Source organism: Mesoplodon mirus (assembly GCF_964341445.2).
Source record: "Mesoplodon mirus genome assembly, contig: HAP1_SCAFFOLD_1342, whole genome shotgun sequence".
Lineage (NCBI taxonomy): Eukaryota > Metazoa > Chordata > Mammalia > Artiodactyla > Ziphiidae > Mesoplodon > Mesoplodon mirus.
Window position 1 is genome coordinate 50,043 of NW_028294765.1, and position 27,972 is coordinate 78,014.

At 42.0% G+C, this 27,972-nt stretch overlaps 1 protein-coding gene across 1 annotated transcript; it reads left to right on the plus strand.

The window, feature by feature from the left end:
• On the plus strand, positions 1-26,888 carry LOC309797985 (U3 small nucleolar RNA-associated protein 25 homolog; the record flags this gene model as incomplete). The annotated part of the gene is made up of 8 exons (XM_082646343.1): positions 1-42; positions 6,137-6,547; positions 8,526-8,745; positions 16,349-16,551; positions 17,741-17,923; positions 18,060-18,172; positions 18,900-19,145; positions 25,358-26,888. The coding sequence occupies 8 exons, from the start codon at positions 1-3 to the stop codon at positions 25,599-25,601; spliced, it is 1,662 nt and encodes a 553-aa protein (XP_082502469.1). The 3' UTR covers positions 25,602-26,888.
• Positions 26,889-27,972: the final 1,084 nt, after the last annotated feature.

Here is a 27,972-nt window from a genome sequence, read left to right on the forward strand (position 1 = left end):
ATGGGTCCAGAAGGAGAGGCTGGCAAGTGCAAAGGCCCTGAGGTAAGAGCACACTTTAAAGGATGAGCAGGGAGGTCAGAATGAGGCCCAGTGTCTGGCAGAGTGAGGAGAGAGGGGAGACGGTTGGGATGTGAGATCTGAGATCTAATAGCTGCAGCTTTTACTCTGATAGAGATAGGGGGCCACTAGGGGTTTTGAGCAGAAAAGTGATGTGGGGTGACTTGTCTTGCAGGATCACTCTGGCTGCTGTGTTTAAAATAAAGAGAAAGGAGAAAATGGCCAAGCAGGGAGATGAGTTGGAAGGCCCCTTGCTGGCCCTCTTCTGTTTGTCCAATCACATCTCTTACTATTCTGCTACCCTGTAGCCCTAACAGACTCTTCTTCCCCGAACACACTTGGCAGCGGCTGACCTATCATCCTTGATGAAGTGGCCTCCACTTCGAATAATAATAACAACTGGAATAATAGCTGCTACTTATCCAGCATCAATAATTCCATTCAATTTTTTAAAAAGTATTGTCTAATTTCACTTACAGACATTATTTCATTTAATGTTTATATTTTGTCCCCACTTATTGGGAAAGCTGAGGCTTTTTACAAGTTGCCACCAATTGGAAGGTCCCTGGGCCCAACCATAAGATAAAGAACACTTGATTCCCTTTTGGTCTCAAGTGGACCATTTGCATCTTTATGGGTCTCCAGACCACGTGACCCTCTGGGCATTTCCTCACAGGAAGCCTGCACAAAGGGAGAGGGAGGTGTTTAGGATGACCCTTAAATGTCAATATTAATTATCTGGATAGAAAAACAGAAACAAAGGACATTTTAGGCAAAGAAAATAGCACTGCACAGGTTCAGAGGTACCACATGGGAGGGTCAAGAAACTGCAGTTTACTGGTGTGTAGCATTTATAGGGATGCATTAGGCAGGAAACAGATCTGGAAGGCCTTGAATGGAATGTCATATCAAAGAGCTAGACTTTCTCCTATTTACAGTGAGGGAACATTGAAGGGTTTTAGGTAAACAAACAAGTAAACAAAAATATTGTTTAAGCTTTAACAAGGTAAGAGTGTCCGGGAATGCTGAGGACTGTGTCTACTTGGAAAGCATGCATTCCTTGTAAAGGAAGCAGCCAGAGTTCTGGCTGATGGTTGCTGTACAGAAAGACAAGCCCAGTTTTGCCACTGGGAAATCTGGATTTTTATATAAAATCTTCCAATTTTTATATGTTTGCAACAAGTTTTTAAAAATTTTTGATTACGTATAAAATTTTAATTGTATATAAAACCCCCCATAGGAGCTGCCCTCTGGGGGCTTCTGCCTGGAGTATAAGTAAGCTCCAGGAGGACAGGGACTTTGTCTTATTTCCACTGTGTTCTCAGTGCTTGCCACAGAGCCTGGCACACAGTAGGTGTTCATACATGTTTGCTAAATGTATATGTATGTGTTAGTTATTAGTATTCGTATTGTACGCTTGAGGCTCATGGAGGACAATAGATGACGCGGGAAGTGGCCACACTCAGGTTCAAGTTCAAATCTCTGAACTTGGAAATAGACAAAATGTCTTGCAAGAAAGATGGATTAAGGTAGACTAAGAGTAGAAGAGTAGAAACAGCTCTTCGTCAGCCCCTTACACCACCCCCATCCCCTATCCAGGATGTGGGGACGGCTCAGATGGCCTGTGTGTGGCTCCACTTGATTTTAACCCCCCTGGGAAACTTCTGATGCCGTTCTCTGGGACTGTTTTCCCTCTCTTATCTCATTCAGACCTAGGAATCAGAGATGAGGCAGCCCACTCACCACCTGTCCCTCCCCAGCACAGTGACATCTGTAAAACGTTGAGTTGCTAGCAGTAGCAGTTTCTTCTGGGTCTTTCAAAATCAAACAAAGACCCACCAGATCTTGCTGTCCAGGATCCTGGATGACTAAATCCCTAGGGGTACCAGGTAGCTACCAGGCTTTTTCTGATCTAGTTCACTCTTTTACAAACATTATTAGCAGAGCTGCTCATGGCTGCTGCATACATAGAAATGAAAGGAGGGGGGCTGTACAGCAGAAACTAACACAACATTGTGAAGCAACTCTACTCCAATAAAAATTAATTTAAAAACAAGAAAGAAAGGAAAGGAGGTGGGAAAACAATAGAGCCAGTGAAGGGGGATTTGGGGAAATAGAATATCAGTGTTTGAGGCTTCTAAAATCAGAGTCAGGATTTCTGCTAAGATCTACTCAGTTGCCATAAAATCAATCCTTCCTTCCTTTCCTTCTTTCTTCCTCTCTTCCTTCATCAAATCAGACAATAGTTTAGTCAGTCAAGAAACATTTGTTGTTCAGTGTTCAACAGACTCCCATAATTGGCAGGGAATGATTTGAATGATGCCCATGAACTGTGTCACATTTTATTCATATATTCATACACTTTCAATTTATTCAGAAAGGATAAGGAAAGAAGGAAACACTAGCATGTTTTGCCAACTATTACAATTCACAGGGGAAAGCTGTTGTTCCTCTCTACAGTTCTAAGAGTAATTTACCAATTTCTGGACTCTTTCCAGAATCTTGTATTTGAAGGCACAGTCACGGCTCAGTGCACTGCTTTCCTTTTATTTATTTATTTATTTATTTAATTCATTCACTCATTTATTTATAGCTGCGTTGAGTGTTCGTTGCTGTATGCGGGCATCCTCCATTTGCGTCCAGCAGTGGCTACTCTTCATTGCAGTGCATGGGCTTCTCATTGTGGGGGCTTCTCTTGTTGCGGAGCACGGGCTCTAGGTGCATGGACTTCAGTAGTTGTGGTGTGTGGGCTCTAGAGTGCAGGCTTAGCAGTTGTGGCGCACGGGCTTAATTGTTCCGTGGCATGTGGGATCTTCCCGTACTAGGGCTCGAACCCATGTCCCCTGCACTGGCAGGTGGACTCGTAACCACTGCGCCACCAGGGAAGCCCGGCAGGCGGATTCTGAACCACTGTGCCACTGGGGAAGTCCCCATAGGCGACTGTTTAATTTAACTTTAAAATCAACTTTATTGAGGTATGAATTACATTCAACAAGGTGTACCCATTTTAAGTATACAATTCGATAAGTTTTGACAAATGTGTATATTTATATTGTCATCGCCAAAGTCAAGATACAGAACAATGGGCCATGCCTCTGTCCCCATGACTGTTACTTAGACAAGCCTGTGGTAGGCTGAGGCAGGGCTCTGCTGTCTCTCAGGTCCTGTGTCTTAGCCTGTGCCTGGGTGGGCACGTCAGGTTGGTCTCATTCTGCGTCCTGACTGCCTTTTTTGGTCCCAGTGCCATTCTTCAACCAGCGGTGCCACTGAAGTTGAAATTTTAATCCTCATTTGGTTCTGTTAGCTATTCTAGACAAGAGGAAGAAGTAGCAGGTAGAATTTGGGCAAAAACCGCGTTCTGAACTCAAAAAAAGTTAAAAAAAAAACAAAAAAAACCCTGGAGGAAACATTAGGAGGCTTGACTATCCTAAAGTTTCTCTGGTTGTTTGGTCTGTACTGATATATTATCACCTAGAATTCTTATTTCCTATTGTTCACCTTTATCTTAGGTCTTAATATAAGGTGCACTGCATTTGAAGTTTTACTACCTGGGTCCCTGAATGGGTCATTTAACTTTGCTTCTTACGTGAGTGGGGCTGGAAGAGAAGGTTGGGTGGCCAGTGCAGAGCACTGACCCTGCCATTTTGATCATTTGTTCACCTCAGTTGAGTGTTGAGCATTTACATTTGTCTTCCAGTGCAGGTTAAATCAGACGTGGTACCTGCCCTCAGGGATCTTGCAGTCTAGTTAGGTGAGGTAGGACATGCACATATATGTGTTGGTGTGGATAACTGAGGGCAGGGTGGGGCGCTTGAGAGAAAGTGATGACTGTCTATAGGGGACCAGAGATGGCTTCTTTGGAGCCAGAACTGTGCCTGACACAGTAGGCTCTTGGGAAATAGTTATTTATTGTGAGTCAGGGGGTAACATTCAACGGATACTATTTGGATATATAGAAATGCGGTGAACAAGAGGATAGAATTTTCAGTTAAAGGAAGGAAAGCCACAGTGGCAGAAGAATTTGAGAGCCATGTAATTCAAAAATTACATTAGAGAGGTAGGTTAGAGGTGTATGTTGAATTTCAGTCCAAGAAGTTTCTTCAAAGGTTTTTGAGGTGGGGAATAATGTGATTAAAGAAATGCTTTAGGGAGATGAACCTGTCAGAAACTTTTAAGCTCTGGACTGGGATAAATGATGGGGAAAGTTGATGGGGAAAAAGATGAGTTAACATCATGAAAACAGGATGTCATTCACAGGGGAAGACTGGAAAATCCCTGTCATTTGCCCTAAGTGTTCTAATATTCTTTATTTCTGAATTAGATCCATTTGCACAACATGTAAACAAAGAACTGAAAGAAAAAGAAATCCAGGCTGTTGCCACAAATCCCAAAACTACCCACCAGCTAAAAGCAAGCAGTGGTCTTGGGTTTTAGTGGTCTCCCTGAATGTATGATACACACCCGTGGCAGATGGCTTGAGAGGGAGCAAGATAGAGGAAGACTGGAAGAGCCCAGTAAGGCACAGGCATAGCTAGAAAAGGCACTGGGAAGCTGGAAGGTGGGGACCAATAAGATAAGAATGCTTTGGAGACAGGTACACCAGGGTTTAGACCAACGTCTGCAAGGGGCTATCTCATGACCTAAGGCAAGTTAATCTACCTTTTTAATCTTCACTGTTCTCATCTGTTAGAGGGGGACAGTAATGCCTGCATCAAAATAAAGTAATTTAGTTTACTGGAAGACATGTACAAAGTGTTCAGTCAGACAGTAGCTACTGCTGTTCATTTGTTTGAAATATCTGAGATAAGTTCACACCTAAATTATTCAGTATGGAGCAGTTTTTGCTTCTTTTTTCGGTGATTTTTTTTTTCACCACTGATGCTATTCATAAGAATTGGTCATCCTTGTTTCATTGAAATTTTTATTGAGGTAATAATTATAGATGCAGTTGTAAGAAATCATACAAGGGTATCCCATGTGCCCTTTGCCCGGTTTCCCCCAATGGTAGCATCTTACAAAACTGTAGTACAATATCACAAGTAGGAAATTTCCACTGATACAACCTACCTGTCTTATTCAGATTTCCTCACTTTTGCTCCTGCTCCTTTGTGTTATTTAGTTCTATACTGTTTTATCACGTGTAGGTTGCCCTGGCCACCACCACAGTCAACATACAGAGCATTTCCAGCACCATCAAGATCCCTCCTCTTCCCTGGTGCCATTTTATAACCACACCCACCTCCCTTCCCCCATTCCTAACCCTTGGTAACCGCTAATCTGTTCTCCATTTCTATAATTTTGTTATTTCAAAAGCGTTATATAAATAAAATCATACAGGTTGGCTTTTTCTCACGCAGCATAATTCCTTGGAGGTTCATCCCAGTTGTTGGCATATATCAATAGTTAATTCTTTTTTATTGCAGAGGTCATCCTTTCTTTATTGCTAAGATCAGCAGTTTTGTTACAGTGCAAAAATTCCCAAACTGGTATTCCACAAAATACTATTCTTTTCAATTCTAATATATGTCTCCAAAAAAAAAAAAAAATCCAAAACAACAACAAAAACCTTGTTCCACGTCCAAATAAATTTGGAAAACTCTGGGTCAAACGAAGTGGAACGGAGTCCTTGTTACAGGACTCAGCAGAACCTTTAGTGTCCGATCTGCTTGTGACTCTCCCTGAGGGGGATTAGGTTTTGTGGTGGTTACCGAAGTTATTTGACCGTTGGGCCCCCTTTTCTTTTGTCTAGAGTAAATTTTGACTTCCTACAGTGTGGTCCACAGGACAGTTTGTGACCCACTGATCTAGTGAAGAGCTCACAAGGTTTCTAAAGTCAGAAACCTTGGGCTCTAACCCTTAGCTCTGTTCTCCTCTGTTTGTCTGAATCCTATAACCTCTGAACCTCAGCATTTCCTAAACTGCAAGAAGAGCATTATAGTGTTTAGCTTGTAAGGTTGTTGTGAGGATAAAGTGAGAGGATCTGTAAGTTGTGAAAGGCCTTGGTAAATTATAAAGCATTATATGAATGTAAGGTACTATAATTCATTTCTAACTTAGTTCTTGATCATTTCTCCCACAGTGGCCCATCCTGGGCCAGCTTGTCTTTTCATCCAGGTTTCAACAGTTGGAAACCTTTAAACCCCCAAAGGACATTGACTTAAAGTCACTTCATCTCCAGAAGCCTCTGGAATCCACCTGGATCAAGACCAACAGCCAGTTCCCCTCTTGTCCCCCAAATTCAAGTAGCCCCTTCACACCCCTCCAGAAAGAGCTCTTCTTAATTATGAATTCTTACCGGGACCTGTTCTACCCAGAAAGGACTGCCCTGAAGAAAGGGGAAGAGATCCGCCACGTGCACTGCCTGCATGTGATAAATCACGTTCTCAAAGCCAATGCCCAGGTGCTTGCCAACAACAGCAGATGCCGAAGCCAGAAACTTGGGTTGGGTGATGATGATGACTTCAGGGACCAAGGGCTAACGAGGCCCAAGGTGAGTGGCAGCAGCAGAACTTTGCCCTCAAGGAGGCTGTAAGGCTCTAACATATGGGTCCTGGCACTTAGCAGGTTCTCAGATGGTTTAATGATTGGAATAATGAATGAGTCCAAGAATGAGCATATTAGATGGGCCAGGTAATGTCACGGCAGTGCTGCAGACAGCTCAGTGGACTGTCTCTAACAGCAGATCTAACTGGAAAGTGGAGTAGGAGGTACCTCCATGATAATTCTCTCCTTAAAGATAAACCCTGATCCTACATAAGTAACACTCCACTATAAATCTCTTCTTTGTGATTGTCAGAGCTGGATGGGACCTTAAGGAGCCTTTTATTCAATCCCTACATATTACACCTGTGGACAGAGACCCAGATTCGTAGAGGACCTTGCTAAAGAGAACCAGAGAAAAAGTAGCAGAGACAGGACTAGAACCAAGGATTCCCTTCACTAAGCCACATAAATATGTAGACCTTGGAAAACAAAATCCCTGTTTTTGCATTGTATCCTTATTACTGCTTAAAGTGATGATTACATTTATGTGGCTCATAAGCCTAAGCTCCAGTGGATTGGGAGCTTACGTCGTTGAATTCTGTCTACGTTTTTCATGATGTGCTGGAGCTAGATACTGTGCCACCCATACCCCCTTACCCTTTAGCCTCTGTGTCTATATTGAAGAAGCCTCATCTTCTTAGATTCTTCTCATTGGGCTTAATAGGATTTTAGGATTTTGATACTGATATGGCTCTTAGAGATTTCTTAGTCCAACCCTCTTGTTTGATAGTTGGGGAAACCAAAGCCTAGACACTTACTTAGTGTGACAGCCGGGACAGTAACTTGGCCCTCTTCAAAACTGATCCATCATCCCTGCACTGTACCAAACTGAATCACTACACCCCTCTGGCTGTGCTGGTTGCCTTTCTGAGAAACTATCTCAGAATCTTGAACATCAGGATAATAAGATTATCTGTTTCCATTTAGAATTGCAAAATAGAATATGAGGTAGATTACCCATGAGTCACATTCAGAATTTGGTGAATTGTCTGATCTGACTGGGGTTATATCCATTGATTGTATTGTTTACACAAGGGTAGTTAGAAGGTAATCATTTGTTAAGCATCTTCTGTTTTTTTTTCCTCAACAGTTAAAATTGAGCACTTTTGGAAATGTTTGGAAAACTGAATCCTATATTTCCCATTGAAATATCATCTTATTTCAGAAATCCTTTATCATCATTTCTGAAAAATGTACTAGGAAATGTACTAGAAAAGTAATGATGCTTTAGTCCTTTCCTTACTAACTTTATTCTCTACTTAATACATCTAATTCATTTGTTCAGCATATTCCTTGGGTCTTACGGATCAAAATACTGAACTAAGTTCTGTGGGAGACAGAAATGAGTAACATTTCTTGTCCTCAAAGAGCTTTGTGTGTTTATGCCCTTGGGTTTTTGCTAATGGACACCTCTGTTAACGGCATTGACTTACCTCAAAGAGTATTTCTGGGCTTCCCTGGTGGCGCAGTGGTTGAGAGTCCGCCTGCCGATGCAGGGGACACGGGTTCGTGCCCCAGTCCAGGAAGATCCCACATGCCGCGGAGCGGCTGGGCCCGTGAGCCATGGCCGCTGAGCCTGCGCGTCCGGAGCCTGTGCTCCGCAGCGGGAGAGGCCACAACAGTGAGAGGCCCGCGTACCGCAAAAAAAAAAATAAATAAATAAAATTTCTACATTCTGCTTAAGAATTAACCCCACCCCCACCCCAAGGAGCCATGAGATTGAAGTCCATAGGACATGGTGCTGTGGTTCGGAAAGATGCTCAGCCTTCAGTACTGAGCCAGGTCCTATGTAAAGGGGGTGACACGGATGTGGTCCTTGGCCAGGGGCTGTGGAACGGAGGGCTCCTTAGGTCCCCAGCAGGCTCACCTCGAGCTGTCCTTCCTTCCCCTTGCCCCTCCAAGGCTGCCCATCACTCCCTCCACAGGTGCCGATAGTGGTGCCATTCCGGGAAGCTGCTTTGCGGGTGGTACAGCTCTTCATCTGTCTTCTTGAGGGCGACAGCAAGAAGAAAATAATTGTAAGCAACAAAAAGAGGTTTAATGGAGAGTATGGCTCAGATCCCAAGGAGAGACCACCCAACCTGAAGAGGCCTGAGGATTATGAAGCTGTATTTGTCGGCAACATCGATGACCACTTCAGGACTGGTAATTCCTCCTTGTCAAAACTGAGACCCTGAGGGACCTGAGGTGTGAGGTGCACATAGCTGGAAGCTAGAAGCCTGGAATTAGGCATTCTTTCAGAGGGTCACTGTCTCAGCCTCCTAGCAGAACCAGGACACATTTGAGACCACTCGTCTGCCAGGGGAGAGTCTTGCCTTGGCTAATGGGGTACATACTTGGCTAATGGGATGGAGTGTCTGTGAAGGCATGTATGAAAGGCACCTGCATGTTTATAACAAATGTCTCAGCATGCCTATAGCTGGTAGCTCACAGTCAATGCTACAGGGCTTCTTGGGGGAGTTGGAGCTGATGGGGCTGGGTGGGTCAGTCTGGGGAAGATGAATAAACTAGAGCATCTGTACGTAATGGACTTCCCTCCTGCCTGCCATGTGGAGTGCCCACACCTGAATTATCTCCACTCTGGACTTACTGACTCCCACCCAGCTTTGCACATTTTTGCTTGTTTGTCATTCAGCTCCCATGTACTTGGTTGCTTGTTCATTGAAAAAGTTCCTGGAAAATATTTATTAGTCACGTATGCCCATTTACCACTTATTAAGCATCTACTATGTGCCAGGCACTGTTAAGCTGGAGATATGGAATTAAAAGTTACTGTTAAGCAAGTCCAGCCTTAAGACAAATCAGACAGTATGGGATGAGATGTGTTACGGTTAGAGGATAGTGGGTGTTCTAGTTAAAGTATTTAAAGCAAATATCCTTACTCAAAATGGGCTCAGGACTGTTAGGGAAGGCCTTCTGTTGGAGGTACCATCCATACTATGTTGAAACCTGAGTCAGATTTAGCCAGGTACAAAGTAGAGCGATGAGAGTGGAAGAAAAAGTTTCAGACAGGAAATGGCAAGTGTGGAGGCATCAGGGTGAATAAACCGGCAAGACTTAGGATTCAGAGGCTTTAGCATGGCCGGAGTGTGCAGTGCAAGGGGATTAGAGCTTACAGTTAGTTTTAAACATATGCAGGCGGCCAACAAGGAGCTGATAAATCAGTCTTTTGTTTAATTGATATATAATTGACATATTAGTTTCAGGTGTACAACATAGTGATTCAATGTCTATATACCTTACAAACTTATCACAACAATAAGTAAAGTTACCGTTTGTCACCATACAAAGTTAATGCAATATTATTGACTATATTCCCCATGGCATACATTGGATCCCTGTGACCTGTTCACTTTATAACTGGAAGTTTTATACCTCCTGATCTCCCCCATCCATTTTGCCCACCCTCCAACCCCGCCCTCCCTGCTGGCAACCACCAGTCTGTTCTCTGTATCTATCTGTCTGGTTTTTTGTTTTTGAGATTCCACATATAAGTGAAGTCACATGCTGTTGATATTTGTCTTTGTCTGACTTATTTCACTTACTGTGATACCCTCAAGGTCTATCCTTGTTGTCGCAGATGGCAAGATTTCATTCATCTATGGCTGAGTAATATTCCATTGTGTGTGTGTGTGTGTGTGTGTGTGTGTGTGTGTGTGTGTGTACACACCGCATCTTTATCCATTTGTCATCTGTGGACACTTAGGCTGCTTCCATATTCCATATTTTGGCTATTATAAATGTTGCATTGAACGTAGGAGTGCATATATCTTTTTGAATTAGTGGGTTTTTTTCTTTGGATAAACACCCAGAAGTTGAGTTGCTCAATTGTATGGTGATTCTATTTTTAATTTTTGAAGAACATCCATACTGTTTTCCATAGTGGCCACACCAATTTACATTTCCACTAACAATGCACAAGGGTTCCCTTTTCTCCACATCTTTGCCAGCATTTGTTATTTCTTGTCTTTTGGATAAGACCTATTCTGACAGGTTTGAGGTGATATCTCATTGTGGTTTTTTTTCTCTCTGTGCTTTGGTTAATAGCAACTTATAATACATGGTGGCTGTAAGAATTTATAACTCCAAAATCACAGCCTATCATTTTATATTATTTCATTTTGATCACAGCACTTACTAGCCACCTGATACATTCTTCTTTTTTTTTTTTTAATTGGAGTAGGTATAGTTGATTTACAATGTTGTGCTCATTTCTGCTGTACGGCAGTGACTCAGTTATACACATATATACATCCTTTTTTATATTCTTTTGCATTATGGCATATCCCAGGAGATTGGATATAGTTCCCTGTGCTATACAGTAGGACCTTGTTGTTTACCCATTCTAAAGGTAATAGTTTGCATCAACTAACCCCAGACTCTCAGTCCATCCCTTTCCCCACCCCTGACCTTGGCAACCACAGGTCTGTGAGTCTGTTTCTGTTTTGTAGATAGGTTCATTTGTGCCATATTTTAGATTTCATATATACGTGATATCATATGGTATTTGTCTTTCTCTTTGACAGACTCCTCTTAGTATGATAATCTGTAGTTGCATCCATGTTGCTGCCAAATGGCATTATTTTGTTCATGTTTATGACTGAGTAGTATTCCATTGTATATATGTATCACATCTTTATCCATTCATCTGTCAATGGACATTTAGGTTGTTTCCATGTCTTGGCTATTGTGAATAGTGCTGCTGTGAACATAGGGGTGCATGTATCTTTTTGAATTATAGTTTTGTCCAGATATATGCCCAGGAGTGGGATTGCTGGATCATATGGTAATTATATTTTTAGTTTTCCAAGGAAACTCCATACTGTTTTCCATAGTGACTGCACCAACTTACATTCCCACCAACAGCGTAGGAGGGTTCCCTTCTCTCCACACCCTCTCCAGCATTTGTTATTTGTAGACATTTTAATGATGGCCATTCTGACCAGTGTGAGATGGTACCTCATTGTAGTTTTGATTTCTCATTGTGATTTTGATTTGCATTTTCCTGATGAGTGATGTTGAGCATCTCTACATTTGACTGTTGGCTATCAGTACGACTTCTTTGGAAAAATGTTTATTCAGGTCCTCTGCTTTTTTTTTTTTTTTTTTTTTTTTTTTTTTGCTGTACGTGGGCCTCTCACTGTTGTGGCCTCTCCCGTTGCGGAGCACAGGCTCCGGACGCGCAGGCTCAGCGGCCATGGCTCATGTGCCCAGCCACTCCACGGCATGTGGGATCCCCCCGGACCGGGGCACGACCCCGTGTCTCCTGCATCGGCAGGTGGATTCTCAACCACTGCGCCACCAGGGAAGCCCCCTCTGCTATTTTTTAATTGGATTGTTTGGGGGTTTTTTTTTGCGTTTTTTTTTTTTTTTTTTGCAGTACGCGGGCCTCTCACTGTTTTGGCCTCTCCCATTGCGGAGCGCAGGCTCCGGACGCGCAGGCTCAGCGGCCATGGCTCACGGGCCTAGCCGCTCCGTGGCACGTGGGATCTTTCCGGACCAGGGCACGAACCCATATCCCCTGCATCGGCAGGCGGACTCTCAACCACTGTGCCACCAGGGAAGCCCCGTTTGGGGTTTTTTGATAATGAGTTACATGAGTTCTTTATATATCTTGGATCTTAACCCCTTACTAGATTTGCAAATATCCTCTCCCATTCAGTAGATTGCCTTTTTGTTTCATTGATGGTTTCCATCGCTGTGCACAAGCTTTTTAGTTTGATGTAGTCCCATTTGTTTATTTTTGGTTTCATTGCCCTTGCCTGTGGAGTCAGATCCAAAAAAATATTGCTAAGACTGTTGTCAGGGAAGTTACTGCCTATGTTTTCTTCTGGGAGTTCTGTGGTTTTCAGGTCTTATGTTCAAGTCTTTAATCCATTTTGAGTTGATTTTTGTAGATGGTGTAAGCTAGTGGTCCAGTTTCATTCTTTTGCATGTAGCTGTCTAGTTTTCCCATCACCATTTGTTGATGAGACTGTCTTTTCTGCATTGTATATTCTTGTCTCCTTTGTCATAGATTGTGACCATATAAATATGGATTTATTTCTGGGCTCTCTGTTCTGTTGATCTGTGTCTGTTTTTGTGCTATTACCGTACAATTTTGATTACTGTAGACTTGTAGTGTAGTTTAAAATCAGGGAGTGTTATACCTTCAGCTTTGTTCTTCTTTCTCATAATCAGTTTGGCTATTCAGGATCCTTTGCAACTCTGTACAAATTTTAGGATTACTCTAGTTTTATGAAAAATGTCATGGGTACTTTGATAAGGATTGCATTAAATCTGTAGATTTCTTTGGGTAGTATGGACTTTGTTTTTGAATTTTATTTATTTCTTTATACAGCAGGTTCTTATTAGTTATCCATTTAATACATATTAGTATATACATGTCAGTCCCAATCTCCCAATTCATCACACCCCCACCCCCACCCCCACTTTCCCCCCTTGGTGTCCAGTATGGACATTTTAACAGTACTAAGTCTTCCCATCTATGAGCATGGTGTAGTTTTTCATGTTTCTGTCATCTTTAATTTCTTTCATCAATACCTTGTAGTTTTCCAAGTACAAGTTTTTTACCTTCTTGGTTAGATTTTTTTCTAGGTAGTTTATTCTTTTTGATGCTATTGTAAATGGATTGTTTTCTTAATTTCTCTTTCTAATAGTTCATTATTAATGTATATAAACACAACAGATTTTTGTTAATTTTGTATCCTGCAACATTACTAAATTTATTTATTAGTTCTGACAGTTTTTTGGTGGAGTCTTTAGGGTTTTCTCCATAAAGTATCATGTCATCTGCAAATAGTCAGTTTTACTTCCTCCTTTCCAATTTGGGTATCTTTTATTTCTTTTTCTTGCCTAGTTGCTGTGGCTAGGATTTCCAATACTATGTTGAATAAAAGTGGCAGAAGTGTGCATCCTTGTCTTGTTCCTGATTTTAGAGGAAATGCTTTCAGCTTTTCACCACTGAATATGATGTTAGCTGTGGGTTTATCGTATATGCCTTTGTTATGTTGAGATACGTTCCCTCTATACCCACTTTGTCAACCCATCCTTGCATCCCTGGAATAAATTCTACTTGATTATAGTGTATGGTCCTTTTAATGTATTGTTGGATTCAGTTTGCTAATAATTTGTCAAGGATTTTTGCATCTGTGTTTATCAGGCATAGTAGCCTGTACATTTCTTTTTTTGTGGTGTTTCAGTATCAGGGTTATGCTGGCCTCATAAAATGAGTTTGGAAGTGTTTCCGCCTCTTCAGTTTTTTGAAATATGTTTGAGAAGGATAGGTATTAAATCTTCTTTAAGTATTTCATAGAATTTACCATGAAGCTCTCTGGTCCTGGTCTTTTGTTTTTGGGGAGCTTTTTGATTACTGATTCAATCACATTACTAGTAATTGATCTATTCACATTTTTTCTTCATGATTCAGTTTTAGAAGATTGTGTGTTTCTAGGAATTTATGTATTTCTTCTAGGTTATCTGACTTGTTGGTGTATAATTGTTCGTAGTAGTCTCTTACGATACTTTGTATTTCTGTAGTGTCAGTTATAGCTTCTCTTTCATTTCTGATTTGGGCCCCTTCTCTTTTTTTCTTATTGAGTCTGACTAAAGGTTTGTTAATTTTGTTTATCTTTTCACAGAACCAGCTCTTAGTTTCATTGATCTTTTTTTTTTGTCTCCATTTCATTTATTCAGTATTTCTCATCTGACTTCTATTATTTCCTTCCTTCTTTGTTGGAAGTTTTTTCCTTTCAGCATATTTGAACATATCATGCCATCTCCTTCTGGACCACAAAGTTTCTGATGAAAAATCAGCTGATATTCTTATGGGGATTCCCTTGTCTGTAATTAGTTGTTTTTCTCTTGCTGCTTAAGATTCCCTCTTTACCTTTGACTTTTAACATATTAATTATAATGTGTCTTGGTATGAATCTCCTTGGGCTCATTTTGTTTGGGACTCTTGGTTCTTGCTGGACCTGAATGTCTGTTTCCTTCACCAGGTTAGGGACATTTTTAGCCATTATTTCTTCAGATAAGTTTTCTGCCCCTTTCTTTCTCTGTCCTCCTTCTGGGACCCCTATAATGTGGGTGTTAGTGCCCCTTTCTCTCTCTTCTTCTGCGACCCCTTAACACCGATGATAGTACACTTGATGTTGTCCCACAGTTCCCTTAAACTGTCCTCATATTTTAAAAATATTTTTTCTCTTTGCTGTTCTGTTGGGGTGATTTCTGCTACCTTGTCTGCCAGGTCACTGATCTGTTCTTTTCTACCATCTAGTCTGCTGTTGATTCCCTCTAGTGTATTTTTCAGTTCAATTATTATAATCTTCAGCTGTGTGAGCTCTGTTTAGAACTTTCTTATATTCTGTCTCTTTCTTGAGTTTCTCACTGTGTTCGTTCATTCATCTCCCAAGTTTGGTGAGCATCTTTAGGACTATGACTTTGAATTCTTTATTGGATAAATCACTTGCATCTGTTTCATTAAATATTTTTTCTGGGGTTTTATCTTGTTCCTTCATTTGGAACATGTTCCTCTGCTTCCTCATTTTGCTTGACTCTCCGTCTTTGTTTCTGTGTATTATGCAAAACAGTTACTGCCCCGTCTTGAAGGAGTGGCCCTGTGTGGGAGATGAACTGTATTTTTAACTTTTTCCTAGTTCTTGGTCATCTTATAAACTCTCTCTGTTTGTTTCACTCCCATGGAGTCTAGAAATGCAGTCCCACCCCCATCTGCCTGAGCCTGGTGCTCAAGGAGTGTCCCCTGTGTGGGCTACATGTGATTGTTGCCTCAGGTCGTGTCCCGCGAGTGGCATGAGATGGGGTAGGCGTGGCTGCTCGTTGTCCATGTTTGTCAGTGCTGCACACAGGCAGTGCAGGGCCGTGGGGTAGGGGGTACTCACCCACCACCACTGTTAGCAACTTAAGAGTGAGAGTGCAAAAAAGTGGCACCCACCAGTGCCATCAAGGTAGAGGGAATTTGTAAAAATGGCATCTGCCAGCATTCTGTCCCCAGAGAGAGTCCCAGCCAACTTCTGCCCCTCTGGTAGATGCTTTAAGATTAGCAAGTGAATCTCCTTCACATATGATCTGGGCTCTTTAAAGACTGCTACTTGTTGCTTAGGAAAGAGATGTGGGCAGGAAATATAAATTTTTGTGATGATAATGTTAAAGCCATAATTAGTGAATATATTTATCCAAAGCTTTATGTAGAGTGAAAGAGAACTTGTGGGTGAATCCAGGGATTTGTTGAAGAGCTCTTTGAATATGGAAAAATAGATAAGGACCAGGTCAGTAATAGAAGTAAGTGTTAAAGTGACAGAAACCACCAGTAAGGAAAAGAACATTTCAAGGAGGGTGTGCTTATGCATTCGTGACAAGAAACACTAAAGTGCCATTGAATTGGTAACTGAGAGCTGTTGGTGACCTTGGCAAGAGTCATTTCAGTGGTGTCCTGAGACTCAGAGGCAGATTGCAGTACATTAAGAAGTGAGTGGGAGATTTTAAAGTAGAGATAATTTTTTGGAAGGTTTGCCAGTGAAGGAAAAGAAGAGGGTGGGAGCTAGAAGGGACCGTAGATGCAAAGGAGGGATGACGATGATGATTTTAATAATTAAAGCAGTTGGAGCACAATTACATGCAAAGGGGAAGATGTGGAAGGTACAAGGGGAGGCTGCAGTTGGAGAGGGTGGAAGCTAATGGCTTGGTGGTGACTCATGAACTGATGTGTGCTTGGCTGTTTTGTGTATAGGGGTGGCAATACTGCAGAGAAGCATCCGACTTTATGCCCCCTTCTATTCGTCAGACATCCTCATTGCCTCCCCTCTGGGCTTGAGGACCATCATTGGTGGAGAAGGAGAGAAGAAGAGAGATTTTGACTTTCTGTCTTGTATTAAGCTTCTCATCATTGATCAAGCTGACATTTACCTGATGCAGAACTGGGAGCATGTCTTGGTAATGCTGGTCATTAACATTTAGAGACAAGAAGCTCAGTGGTTTGAGTCTGAAATGGTTATTAAAGTCCAGATTAAAACTCAGCTTGGAAATGGAAATATTCCACATTTTCCAATTTGAAAACGGGAAATGTTGTCCCCTCTTCTACCCACAAGTTGGTCAGTAAAGTATCCAGAAAGATAAAAATTCTTGTCAACATTTTCAAATCTCCAGAAAAGATTTTTTCCCCTTAAAAGTTGCTTCTAGTAATAGACCAGTTTAGTGTGGTTGGTTGGTTGGTTGGTTGGTTGGTTGGTTGGTTGATTGATTGAAATCCCTCCTCACCAGGAATGTTTTTATCTAAAATAGTTCCTCCTATTTATGCTCGTTCTCTTTTGTTTGGTCTTCAGTGGAGATGGGAAAACATTGCTCATGATTTCTTAATTTGTGATGTTTTACAGAGAAACGTAAGATGTTTTTGTCCCCCTACTGTAATTTGTACTATAATTTTTTTTCTCCCTCTCAACATACTCTGCAATGTTTTGGGGTTTAGGATTGTGCTTTGGAACAATCCTCATCACAGAACTATAGGTTTATTTTTATAAGGCATGTGAGAATTTACCTTTTCTACAACCCCAGGACTTGGAGTAAGTTTGGGACAGATAAAGGGGAGTACTTATTTATAAAGTAGGGAATAAACTTATAGTACTTGTGACCCTTCAATATACATTACAAGGTAAAAATATGATTAAAATAGAACAGGCATGTCGATGGTTGAGTCATCTTTATTTTGAGCAAAAGGCACATGTAGTCACTCCGGGAATTTTCTAACGTTTTGGGAGCCAAGTCATGGAAGGACAGCAGCTCTGTTTTCCGTGTCATTTCCCTTCTTGTCCAAGTCTGGAACTGAGTTGCTTATAGAGTGACCAGAGTGGCATTTCAGAATTTCCTTTAAAAGAAATATTCTGTATAGGTAGCATCTTGATCCTTTTTGAGAGATCCACAAGGTGGCCAGTTTGAGCTTTTCTTCTTGTTCGCTTGACTATGGGCAAGTCACTCACCCATCTGAGCCTGTTTTCTTGTTGTAATTTGGGAGATGATAATATCTACTTCATGGGGTTAAATAAGATGATGGGCTTATAGAAAGGTTAGCAACGCCCAACAGGTAAGTGTTCAATAAGTATTAATGGAGTATTACTTCTGCTCAAAGCATTTGATGAACCACATGAACCTACTGCCCTTGGACTCACATGGGGTGGACTTTTCTCGAGTGCGCATGTGGAACCTCAATAATTGGTCCAAGTACTATCGTCAGACGCTGCTGTTTGGGGCCCTGCAGGATGCCCAGATCAACTCTGTGTTCAACAAGTACTGCGTCAATGTGCAAGGCCAGGTGGGTTCTCTCCTTCTTTCTCTGAATTTTCATGAAGTATTGTGTATTGTTTGGGTCATGAGGCAGAAGGAGAGGACAGCATTTGGTCAACAATGGGGATAGCTCACTTCCTAATGTTCTCACTGACTCCTGGCAGGTGGCTGTGAGGAACGTCCCGATGACAGGCTGCATCAGTCATGTCCTGGTGCAGCTCCCACATGTCTTCCAGAGGATGGAACCTGAAAACCTAGCTTCAGTGATTGATGCCAGGTACCCTCCCCTGTCCCATTGGATCCCTGGGGGTCACAGAGAGGGATTTTACTTGGGCATTCAAATTTAGAATTGTATTCCACGTTGGCTTTCTTAGTTACCATTTACGAAATGAAATGAGATAATTGAATCCAATCATGCCATTGACAGAGGAGGACACTGAAGGCCAGAGAAATGGTGTGTTGTCCTAGTTCCAATAGTGTCAGGGTTAGTAAATCAAGGGTACTTTCCCCTAGACTGTGGCATTTTTAAATTACATTAATTTTTTAATGCCTCATGTCAACAACTTAATTCTAAGCCCTTCAGGGCAAGAACTGTTTTTCTAATTCTCTATGTAATTTCCCCGTCTTCTCATTGTGTTTAGTCAGGGGACCCATGGTAGCAGAATGGTGCTTAACACATGGTAGGTGTTCAGTAATTATTTGTTGACTGACTGATTGACAACTGAATGAATGAATGAATGATACAGTTACGTACTTCCTAGAATAATTCTCTGGGATATACCAGCATCACATCTATCCTTTATGATGAATAGTGTTGGCACTTACTTTTTGATGCGCTTAACAAGTTTTATCCCTATATAATCTCTTTGCAATGAGGTAGGCCAAATTGGCCTCTTAGGGGAGGTAGAAGGAGATTGTGACTTGCCCAGGGTCATGCAGTTGGCAGTGACACTATGGCTCACCTCTAGACCACTGACTCTCTGCCCTTTGCCTTTCCAAATCAGGTTTAACTTTTTCGTCAACAAGATTTTGCCTCAGTATCGTGATGCAGTCACGTCTCACACGCTTATCTATGTCCCCTCCTACTTTGACTTTGTGCGTCTCCGAAATTACTTCAAGGAGGAGGAACTGAACTTCACTCATATCTGCGAGTACACCCAGAAGTCTGGTGTCTCCAGGGCCAGACACTTCTTCCTTCAAGGAGAGAAGCAGTTCCTGCTCCTCACAGAGCACTTCCATTTCTACAAAAGGTAAAGTAGGGCCAGGTTTCAAGTGTCCTCTCTGGAGGGTCTGCTTCCAAGTGCATGGTGGGCTTTGCTGTGTTATAAGGTCCTCCCTTGCTTCACCTCCTGCAGACAAGCCAGAGTCTGGGGGGCTGGACAGACTTTTCTTGATTGGTTGGTTGGTTTTCTTTCAAAATGGGCATTGTTGGAAAAGGTGGTAGAAACGAATGAGTGACTACAGCATAACCTGTATACAGATCTGGAGTGGGTCCATACTTAGGGTACCTCCTGTAGCTGTGGGTATACCCCTCAAGAAGGATATTATAGAGTTGAGCAGCTCTCAACTGAATACAGGAAAGGGAGGAACCTGTCGTAGAAGCACAGATGAAACACCTGGGGACTGTGTGGTCTGTGGAGATGGAAGTTGAGTACAGGGTCAGTGTTCAGAAAGCTCTCATTTGTCCTGAGGCAGTGCACACACACTTCTGCACCAAGGAGAACCAGGACTAAGGGGCTCCTTGAAGCTTAGGAGAAGCAAAAGGTGAGGGGCTTAGAGGTGACTATTTAAGGGCTTCAGGGTTTGCTTCTTGCTGGCATCATTATTTGCTTTGTTCCAGTGAGTTGTTGTTTTCATTCATGTTGGAAATGGTATTTTGGGGGAGTTTGCACTCAGCAGGTCTAAAGAGCCCTTAGTTTTCCAAAAGCTTGATACATCAAAGCAAGTCCTTTAAATGAAGTGGATGGATTGGAAAACTTCCCAGCGTGATTGTCTGTAGCAAGAGTGAGCTAAGCTGGGATGAGGACTGCTCTCAAGTAGCAGCTTTTCAAGGAGAGGGCATGATGTCAAAGGAGCCCTTTCTCTTAAGTAGGCAGGACAGTCTTCTGTCTTACACTGTTCATTTATTGACCAAACTGTTTTGTCCCCAAAGTCACTATAAAGACAAACCGAACACGTGCCATTAGCTTTGTACCCTGGACCAGGTTAGTGGGTGTTTAAGTTGAATGGAGATAACCTGCAACTGCCAATTATCTCAAGGTTCCCAGCTATAGATTTTTTTGCTTGAGAGGTCACCAAGGTGATGATGGGTATTTTGATCTGCAGTGTCTTTGTGATTTGATTTTTTCATTTGACCTTGGGAAAAGTACATGTATTTTACACTTTAGTATCCAGCTTTAAAATTCTGTATTTATATTCTCTATGGAAGTAGGCCGTGTTAGACATATTGCAGTTCATTTGTGAGCTAGCAAAAAACTTTCATCCTGAGGATTTGTTTTCTTTGGGGAGATGAAACCAGTAGAATCTTAGGATGGGATGGGCATTTGGTCATGATGGCCCTCCTGAGGGGAGGACAGTTCACAGTTCTTTCTCTGAGCATTATCAGTGGGTTAGCACAGGAAGGATTCTTAAGCAGGGGGCAATCAGAAACTCTGGAGGTAGGATTTCTGGAGGTGGGAAACGCTAGTGGGGTGTTTCTGAGTGCTCCCTGCCCCAGGGAGAACCCCAGTTATAGAAGTAACAGACCTCGTCTTTATAGACTGTATGCAGGAGCCAGCCTTGCAAGTCAGTTGTGGTTGCCTCATTTATCTTTAACAGTTGTCAGGTAACATAGACATCGGGAATGTCCTTAGTTTTGGGTCCTGTCACAGTGTTACGCCATATTTGTAGGGGTCACCGAAGACCCAAAGCACATACAGGAGAGGAGGAAGGCAGGGGAAGAGGTGCAGAAGACCATGGGAATTGTTACTAACTGCCCCTCTGAAGAGGTTCTGGTCACGTGCTCTTATTTCCAGGAGATGCCTAGTCTCTACTGTGCACGAATTGGTCCTAAGAGAGATTTTCTTGGGTTTTAAATATAATACCTATTGGAATTGGTTTTGTTGTTTTATTTTGCTTTAAAAATACTCTCATTATAAGAGTATTACACAATTATTGTAGAGAACCTAGAAAATCTAGGTTAAAAAAATGGGATCACCTATCATCTTACTGATATAAATACCCATTTTGGTGTATTTCTTTCCTGTCTCTTTGATGTAAAAAACATGTGCACGTGCACACACACACAGACACAGGCATTTTAAAAAGGACACCAACATTGGGATCACAGTGTACACATTTGGATTTTTCTTTATCTTGAATGTTTTATGTGCTTATTGAAAAAAAGCTTAAATAAGTTAGCATTTTGGTATATACTTGTATGTTATGGATGTATTTTTAAGTTAATATATATATAGTTCTACTATATCCTGCCCCCGCTCCAACTTTTTATTTGGGAAGATTTCATTTCAAAAGACATTGTAAGACTATCCCAGTGAACATCTCTAACTCCTTCCACTTAGGCTTCACCAGCTGTTAGCATTTTGCCACATTCTCATGCACCCACATTCTCTGTCTCTCCTTCTCTCTTTCCACTCACATCTCTTATTTTTTCTTCCTGAACCATTTGAGAGTAAATTATGGGAGGCTTCGTGACACTTAACTCCTAAATCTTTCAGCCTGTAGAGCTTAAAAACAACATTCTTTTATCTAACCACAACACCATTAACATACCACTTGACATTACTGCAGTAATACCATCTAATATTTAGTCTGTATGCAAATTTTCCTAGTTGTTCCCAAAATGACTATTACAGCTGCTTCTCACCACCCACTCCCCGCTCCAATCCAGGATTTAGTTAAGAATCCTACGTTGCATTTGCGTGACATGTTTCTTTAGTCTATTTTAGCAGTTCTCAAGCAGGAGCAGTTTTGCTCCCCAAGGGACATTTGGAAATATCTGGAGACATTTTTGGTTGGTACAGTTGGAGGGTTACTCTAGTGGTCTAGTGGTTCAAGCGGGTCAAGGCCTGGGTGCTGCTAGACGTCCTACAGTGCACAGGACAGCCCTTACACCAAAGAATTACCTGGCTTAAAATGGCAGTAGTGCCAGGGTTAAGAAACCCTGATCTAGAATAATTCTCTGCCTTTGTTTCTTGCTGTGATACTGATATGTTTTGAAGAGTCCAGTCCAGTTTCCTGTAGAATGTCTCACATCTGGATTTGGCTGTTTTCTTATTATTTAGATCAGTGTTCCCAAACTTTGCTACATATTAGAATCCCCTTGGGGAGCTTTTAAAAATCTGAATGCCCTGGTCATACCCCAGTATCAATTAAATCATGGTGTTTGGGGATGGGGACCAATTACAGGTATTTTTAAAAAACAAATAGGTGATTCAGTGAGCATTAGAGTTCGGGGACCAAAGATTTAAACATTATTTTAGTAAGAATTCTACATAGAGGCTATTGTGTACTTCCCCCTGCATCTCCTCAAGAGGCCCAGGGTGTCAGTTTGTCCCATTTTTGGTGATACTAAATGTAATCACTTGGTCAAGGTAGGTCTGCTAAATCTTTACATTGTAAAAATACCTTTTCTGTGTAATTATAAGTAATCTTTAAGGTGTGTATAGCATCCTTTTTAATGGTTGCATAGTGTTACATTGTATGGGTATATAATTAACCCAGTTTCCTTTTAATGGGCATACTGATTTGTTGTTTTCTGTTATTATATACAATAATGCCAAGAGCATCCATATGCGTAGTTGATGGCATAGTTGCCTAGGCATTTCCTTAGGATAAATTTGGAAAGGAAAACTTATTTGTTCAAAAGCTGTACCCAGTTTAAAATTTGCTGTGTGTTGCCACTCCCATCTTCTCCCCTCCCCGGTGAAATACACACTCACAATAATTTATACTCCATTAGCCTATTTCTGTAAATTCTGTAAATATTTCTGTAAATTCTCCTTTTTTCCAGTGACTTGATAGTCAAAATGATACCTCATGGTTTTAATGTCTTTTTCTTGCTTTTCTGTGTTTTTTGTAATTGTCAGTTGAACGTAGTGCCTGAGTAAGTAGCTGGCCTGGACGCCTCTTCTGTCAGGCCACTAGCGTGGCAGTTGTGAATGTAGTTAGGATTTGGTTGTTACCGTCGTTGCCTTCTATTTACCACAAACTGCCAGTTCCTCCAGCAGACAGTGGCCCACTGTGGGGCCCAGTGCTGGAGGGCCTTGTCTCAGTGTCCTGCTCCCCTCTCAGCTTTCACCATGCCCTGCACCCCTGTGCCGAGGGAGAGCCTCTCCCACGCTCCGGCCCCTCCCCCAGCAGCAGGCTGCTCCTGCTCGCTCCTCCCCTAAGGCTTGAAGTGGGGCAGTTGTTCTCCTCCTGGTCCAGCTCAGATGCAGGCAGGTTCTGTCCATCCTGGGCTTTGGAGCTGGCGCTTTCTCAGGGCTCCTGCACCACCCTCCATGGTGGCCAGCCTCTGCCTTGTTCTACGAGGGGTCTTGGTGGGGAAGAGTTCCCTGCATCTCTGCAGTGGTGGCAAACATCTGCTTACATCAGTGCAGGATCTTGGGCTGAACAGGCTTCATGCCCTTTCCCCAGTCTTCATGCCCTTTCCCCTTTCCCCAGACTGCTCTTTTGACTGGATGTAAGTCCTGTGGTGGGGAGGGATGGGGTGAGGGGTTAATGCTCCTCCCTTAGGGCACACAGTTTTGCTGCTTCTGACTCCACCCTGGCAGTTGACCTTTGCCCCCTCACTGGCTTCAGGCTTTAGCTTCATATACAACATGGCTCTGGGAAGAGAGTGAGTTTTCATGTCTGCACCACCATCGGGGTCTCTCAGGTCTTCTGCCTTGCGTCCAGCCTTTCCAGGGCTCCCAGTGGAGACCTTTGGAAAAGCCATCATGACTGTGAAGTAAAGGAGTGTCCGGGAATCCCAGGGATTCTGAACTGTCATGCAAGCCCATAATTGCCCTTTAAGAACTTGTTAAAAGTGTAGCTTTTTTCTTCCTACCCACTTTCTTAGCAGCTGCCCTCTTCCCCACTGTGCTCTGCCAAAGGTGAAGTGGTTCATATGTCCTGTCTTTCTTCAGACCATCTTGTCACTCTTTGGAATTCAGTCAGTGATGGGCTGAAGCTGGCTCATACCAGCTCTTAAGGTATGGTTGCACATCTCTTCCCAGTTCCAAGTTCAGCAACATGACACTGGTAGCTTGAAATGGAGTATTTACACCACAGAAATTGGCAAATGCTTCAAATCAGCACCTATCCTCCCCCACTGAGAATCAGTTGTTACACACACACCAGGGCACCGTTGAATCCGTTCACTTGGTTGCCCTGTGACATCAGCTGTCTAGGCTCAGGAAAAGGAACACTGTTGTAGATTATCTTTTTCTTGTTAGCACGGGAGCAGTATTCTCTTGAGTTTTCTACATACTAAGCAGAAATGGAACTCTGTGTTTGTTTTGATAACTACTGAGGCAGAACTGTGTTTTTTCAACATCATTAGCCATTAAAATTCCTTTATGGAAAGAGGATGTGGAAAGCTGATCCAAGTAATGGGCTGCAGTTATATTTTGGGAGAGGAGGGTCTCCAGAGAGATCAGGATGAGCCAAGGGATAAAAAGACAAGGAAAACTTACCGTCCATGAATAAAATAAAATTCCCGAGGGAGTCTGACATCAGCCCTGTATGAGAGTCTTAACAGGAAAAATCAGAAACTTGTCAACGTATAAAATCTTTGGTCATGGAGCCCAAGAGGGAATGATTGATCTCAACCCGAACCGTAAGGCGCGTCCCTAGGGTCTGCACCCCCCCCACACCATGCAGCCCTGTGCAGCAGGGAAAGAAGCGAGGAAGCTGTTGAAATTAATTGCCTTCCCATAATGCCTAATGGGTCCTCGGGCAGGATTTTGTAAATGGGTGAACTTGGGACATCTGCCATGGAGTTAACATGTCTACAGAATGACAAGAAAAGACTAATGGGAGTGCATTTACAGTTTATGCTGTTTATTTTATGTACTGGGTCTGGTCTGACCTCATCTCCATTACAGAACACTGTTTTGCCTGATTATAATTAGGATAATGTTAAATTGGAAATGCCTGCTTTTCAAATTTTCTGCGACAGATTTCTAATCCTTGTCTACTATTCTTCCCCACCCTACCTCAGTCTGCTCAGATTAGGCTCAAGAAGTGCAAATTCATTTTATCATTATCTTAAGCCAAACATTAGGAATTCAAATACACTGTCACAAAAAATGAGCCCCTCCAGCTCAAATTTGAGTAACTTTTGGTCTGTGTGTTATTTGTGCCATGGTCTTTCTCCTTGCATGAAACAGCGAGAGTGACTATGTCCCTGTAAAACTCTTCGGTGGCTTTTCCATAAAATTTCTCATGTAGACATAGCCTCTCTTTCTCCTTCTAACAGATACACAATAAAAGGCATCAGGAACCTAATTTTCTATGAACTGCCAACATATCCCCACTTCTACAGTGAAGTCTGTAACATGCTGCAAGCCGCCACCAGAGGAGAGGAAGCTGCCTGGACCTGCACTGTCCCCTACTCCAAGTACGATGCCCAGAGGCTGTCTGCTGTGGTCGGGGTGGAGCGGGCTGCACAGATGCTGCAGTCCAAGAAGAACGTCCACCTTTTCATTACTGGAGAGAGATGAGAATTGGTTGGACAGGAAATGGTGTTTGGTGTGATATGTCATGCTTGATTCTGTGTCTCTTGGACCTGATTCTGATCACTTACACAAAGAAGGGCTGCAACAAGGAAGGAGCACCAGGCAGGTTCTTAGCAGATACTTCTTTCTTTTCAGACCATATATACCTGAAAAGTTCCGTGTAAACCAGATTTTGGTAAAACCCATCTTTCAGAGGTCAGGGGAGAGCTCATGGAACTCTGAGAAGTTGATAGAAGGAATCTTCTACTTGTGAATTTTTTTGTACGCCATAAATTCTTTTGTTGTGATTTCACCTCTAATTTATTACACTTGGTAAACTCTTTCAGATTTGCCTGTTTCTATTGGACACCTTCTTAAAGTGAGGCATGCATTTCTTTGCTTGTGAGAACTGGTTATGAGAAATTGGAATACTTCTTGCTGTTGAATATCATCTTAGTTTTGGATCGCAAAGGTTTTGCAAAACTGTTATTTTTCCCCAGCCAAACTTTTTTAAACCTTAAATATTCTATTTTAATTCAACCTAGAAGAGCACATTCGTTCACTGATCTTTTTTTAACTCCTAAATGTTTTAATGAAAATATATACTTAAAAATCACATTATATAAAATAACATGAATTTCTACCTTATTTCAAGAAATAATTTTATGAAATTCTTGATGTCACAAATTCATCGTCAACATCACTGTCTTCATTGCTATAGTCATTTTTTAAGTCATATAACATAAAAAGGAAAAGAAGTTACACTTTTAAAAACATTTTTAGGGAGTTCCCTGGCGGTCCAGTGGTTTGGGCTCGGCGCTTTCACTGCCGAGGCCCAGTTTCAGTTCCTGGTCAGGGAACAAAGATCCTGCAAGCTGCACAGCGTGGCCCAAAAAAAAAAAAAAAAAAAAAAATTGAACTATTCCTCAGACAGAAAAATTACCAATTCAGAACCTGAATCATCTGAAAATAAATTGCCAAGTTGCTGGGCCTGTCACTCCTAAAAATCACTCCTGAATTTAGTATGTATTTCATGTAAACAAGGACATTTTTCTATGTAACCTCAAAACAACCGTCAAATCAGGAAATTGCCACTAATCCTTGGGCCCCATTCAGATTTTGCCAAATGTCCCAATAATAACCTTTATAGCAAAAGGATGCAGTTCAGAGTTACATACTGCTTTGAGTTGTCATATCTCTGTAGTGGCCTTTATTCTGAATGGTACCTCAGCTGTTTCTTGGCTTTCTTGACCTTTTTTTTAATTTTTAAATTAAAAAAAAATTTTAAACATCTTTATTGGAGTATAATTGCTTTACAATGGTGTGTTTCTGCTTTATAACAAAGTGAATCAGCTATACATATACCCCCGTATCTCCTCCCTCTTGCGTCTCCCTCCCACCTTCCCTATCCCACCCGTCTAGGTGGTCACAAAGCACCGAGCTCATCTCCCTGTGCTATGCGGCTGCTTCCCACTAGCTATCTATTTTACACTTGGTAGTGTATTATAAATCCATGGCACTCTCTCACTTCGTCCCAGCTTATCCTTCCCCCTCCCCGTGTCCTCAAGTCCATTCTCTACGCCTCCGTCTACCTAGCCTGCCCCTAGGTTCTTCAGAACCTTTTTTTTTTTCCGATTCCATATATATGCATTAGCATACGGTATTTGTTTTTCTCTGACTTACTCCACTCATGTATGACAGTCTCTATGTCCATCCACCTCACTACAAATAATTCAATTTCATTTCTTTTCATGGCTGAGTAATGGACGTTGACACTTTAGAAGATTACAGGCCAGTTACTTTGGATGGTGTTTCCTGTCAGATTAGGTTAGGTTAGGTTTAGTTTATGCATCTTTGGCAGGAGCAGCATAGAAGCAATGCTGCGTCTTCCTCGCTGCATCTCTTCAAGCGGTGCATGATTTCCACCTGTCCCATCATTATGACACTAACTGACCACTTGTTTAAGGTGGTGCTTGCCAGACTTTTCCACTATAGAATCACTCATTCCCCCTTTATTAATTTATATTAATATTACAAGTATGGATTCTTCAGTTTTTATTCAGTGGGTTGTAATTGGTTATTATCGTTATTCCTTTAGATGCTTAAATGGTCTCAGATGTGGCCAGCAGGAACACCTTCAAGCTGGCTCCTGTGTCGTCTTGACACATCCCCCTTTAACTTGGGCATTTCTTTATTTTCTGACACTATAAGACATTCCAAGTTTGTCTTGTACTTTCCCTATTCCAGCCCTGCTTGCTTTAGTGGAAAATTACCTTAAAGCGAAGATTTGAGTGCTAAGTGTACCCAGTACTGTTGTGGAGCCACTGGTCCCAGGCCATCTCAGTGGTCAGAGTTTGGGAATATCTGCATGTGTGTA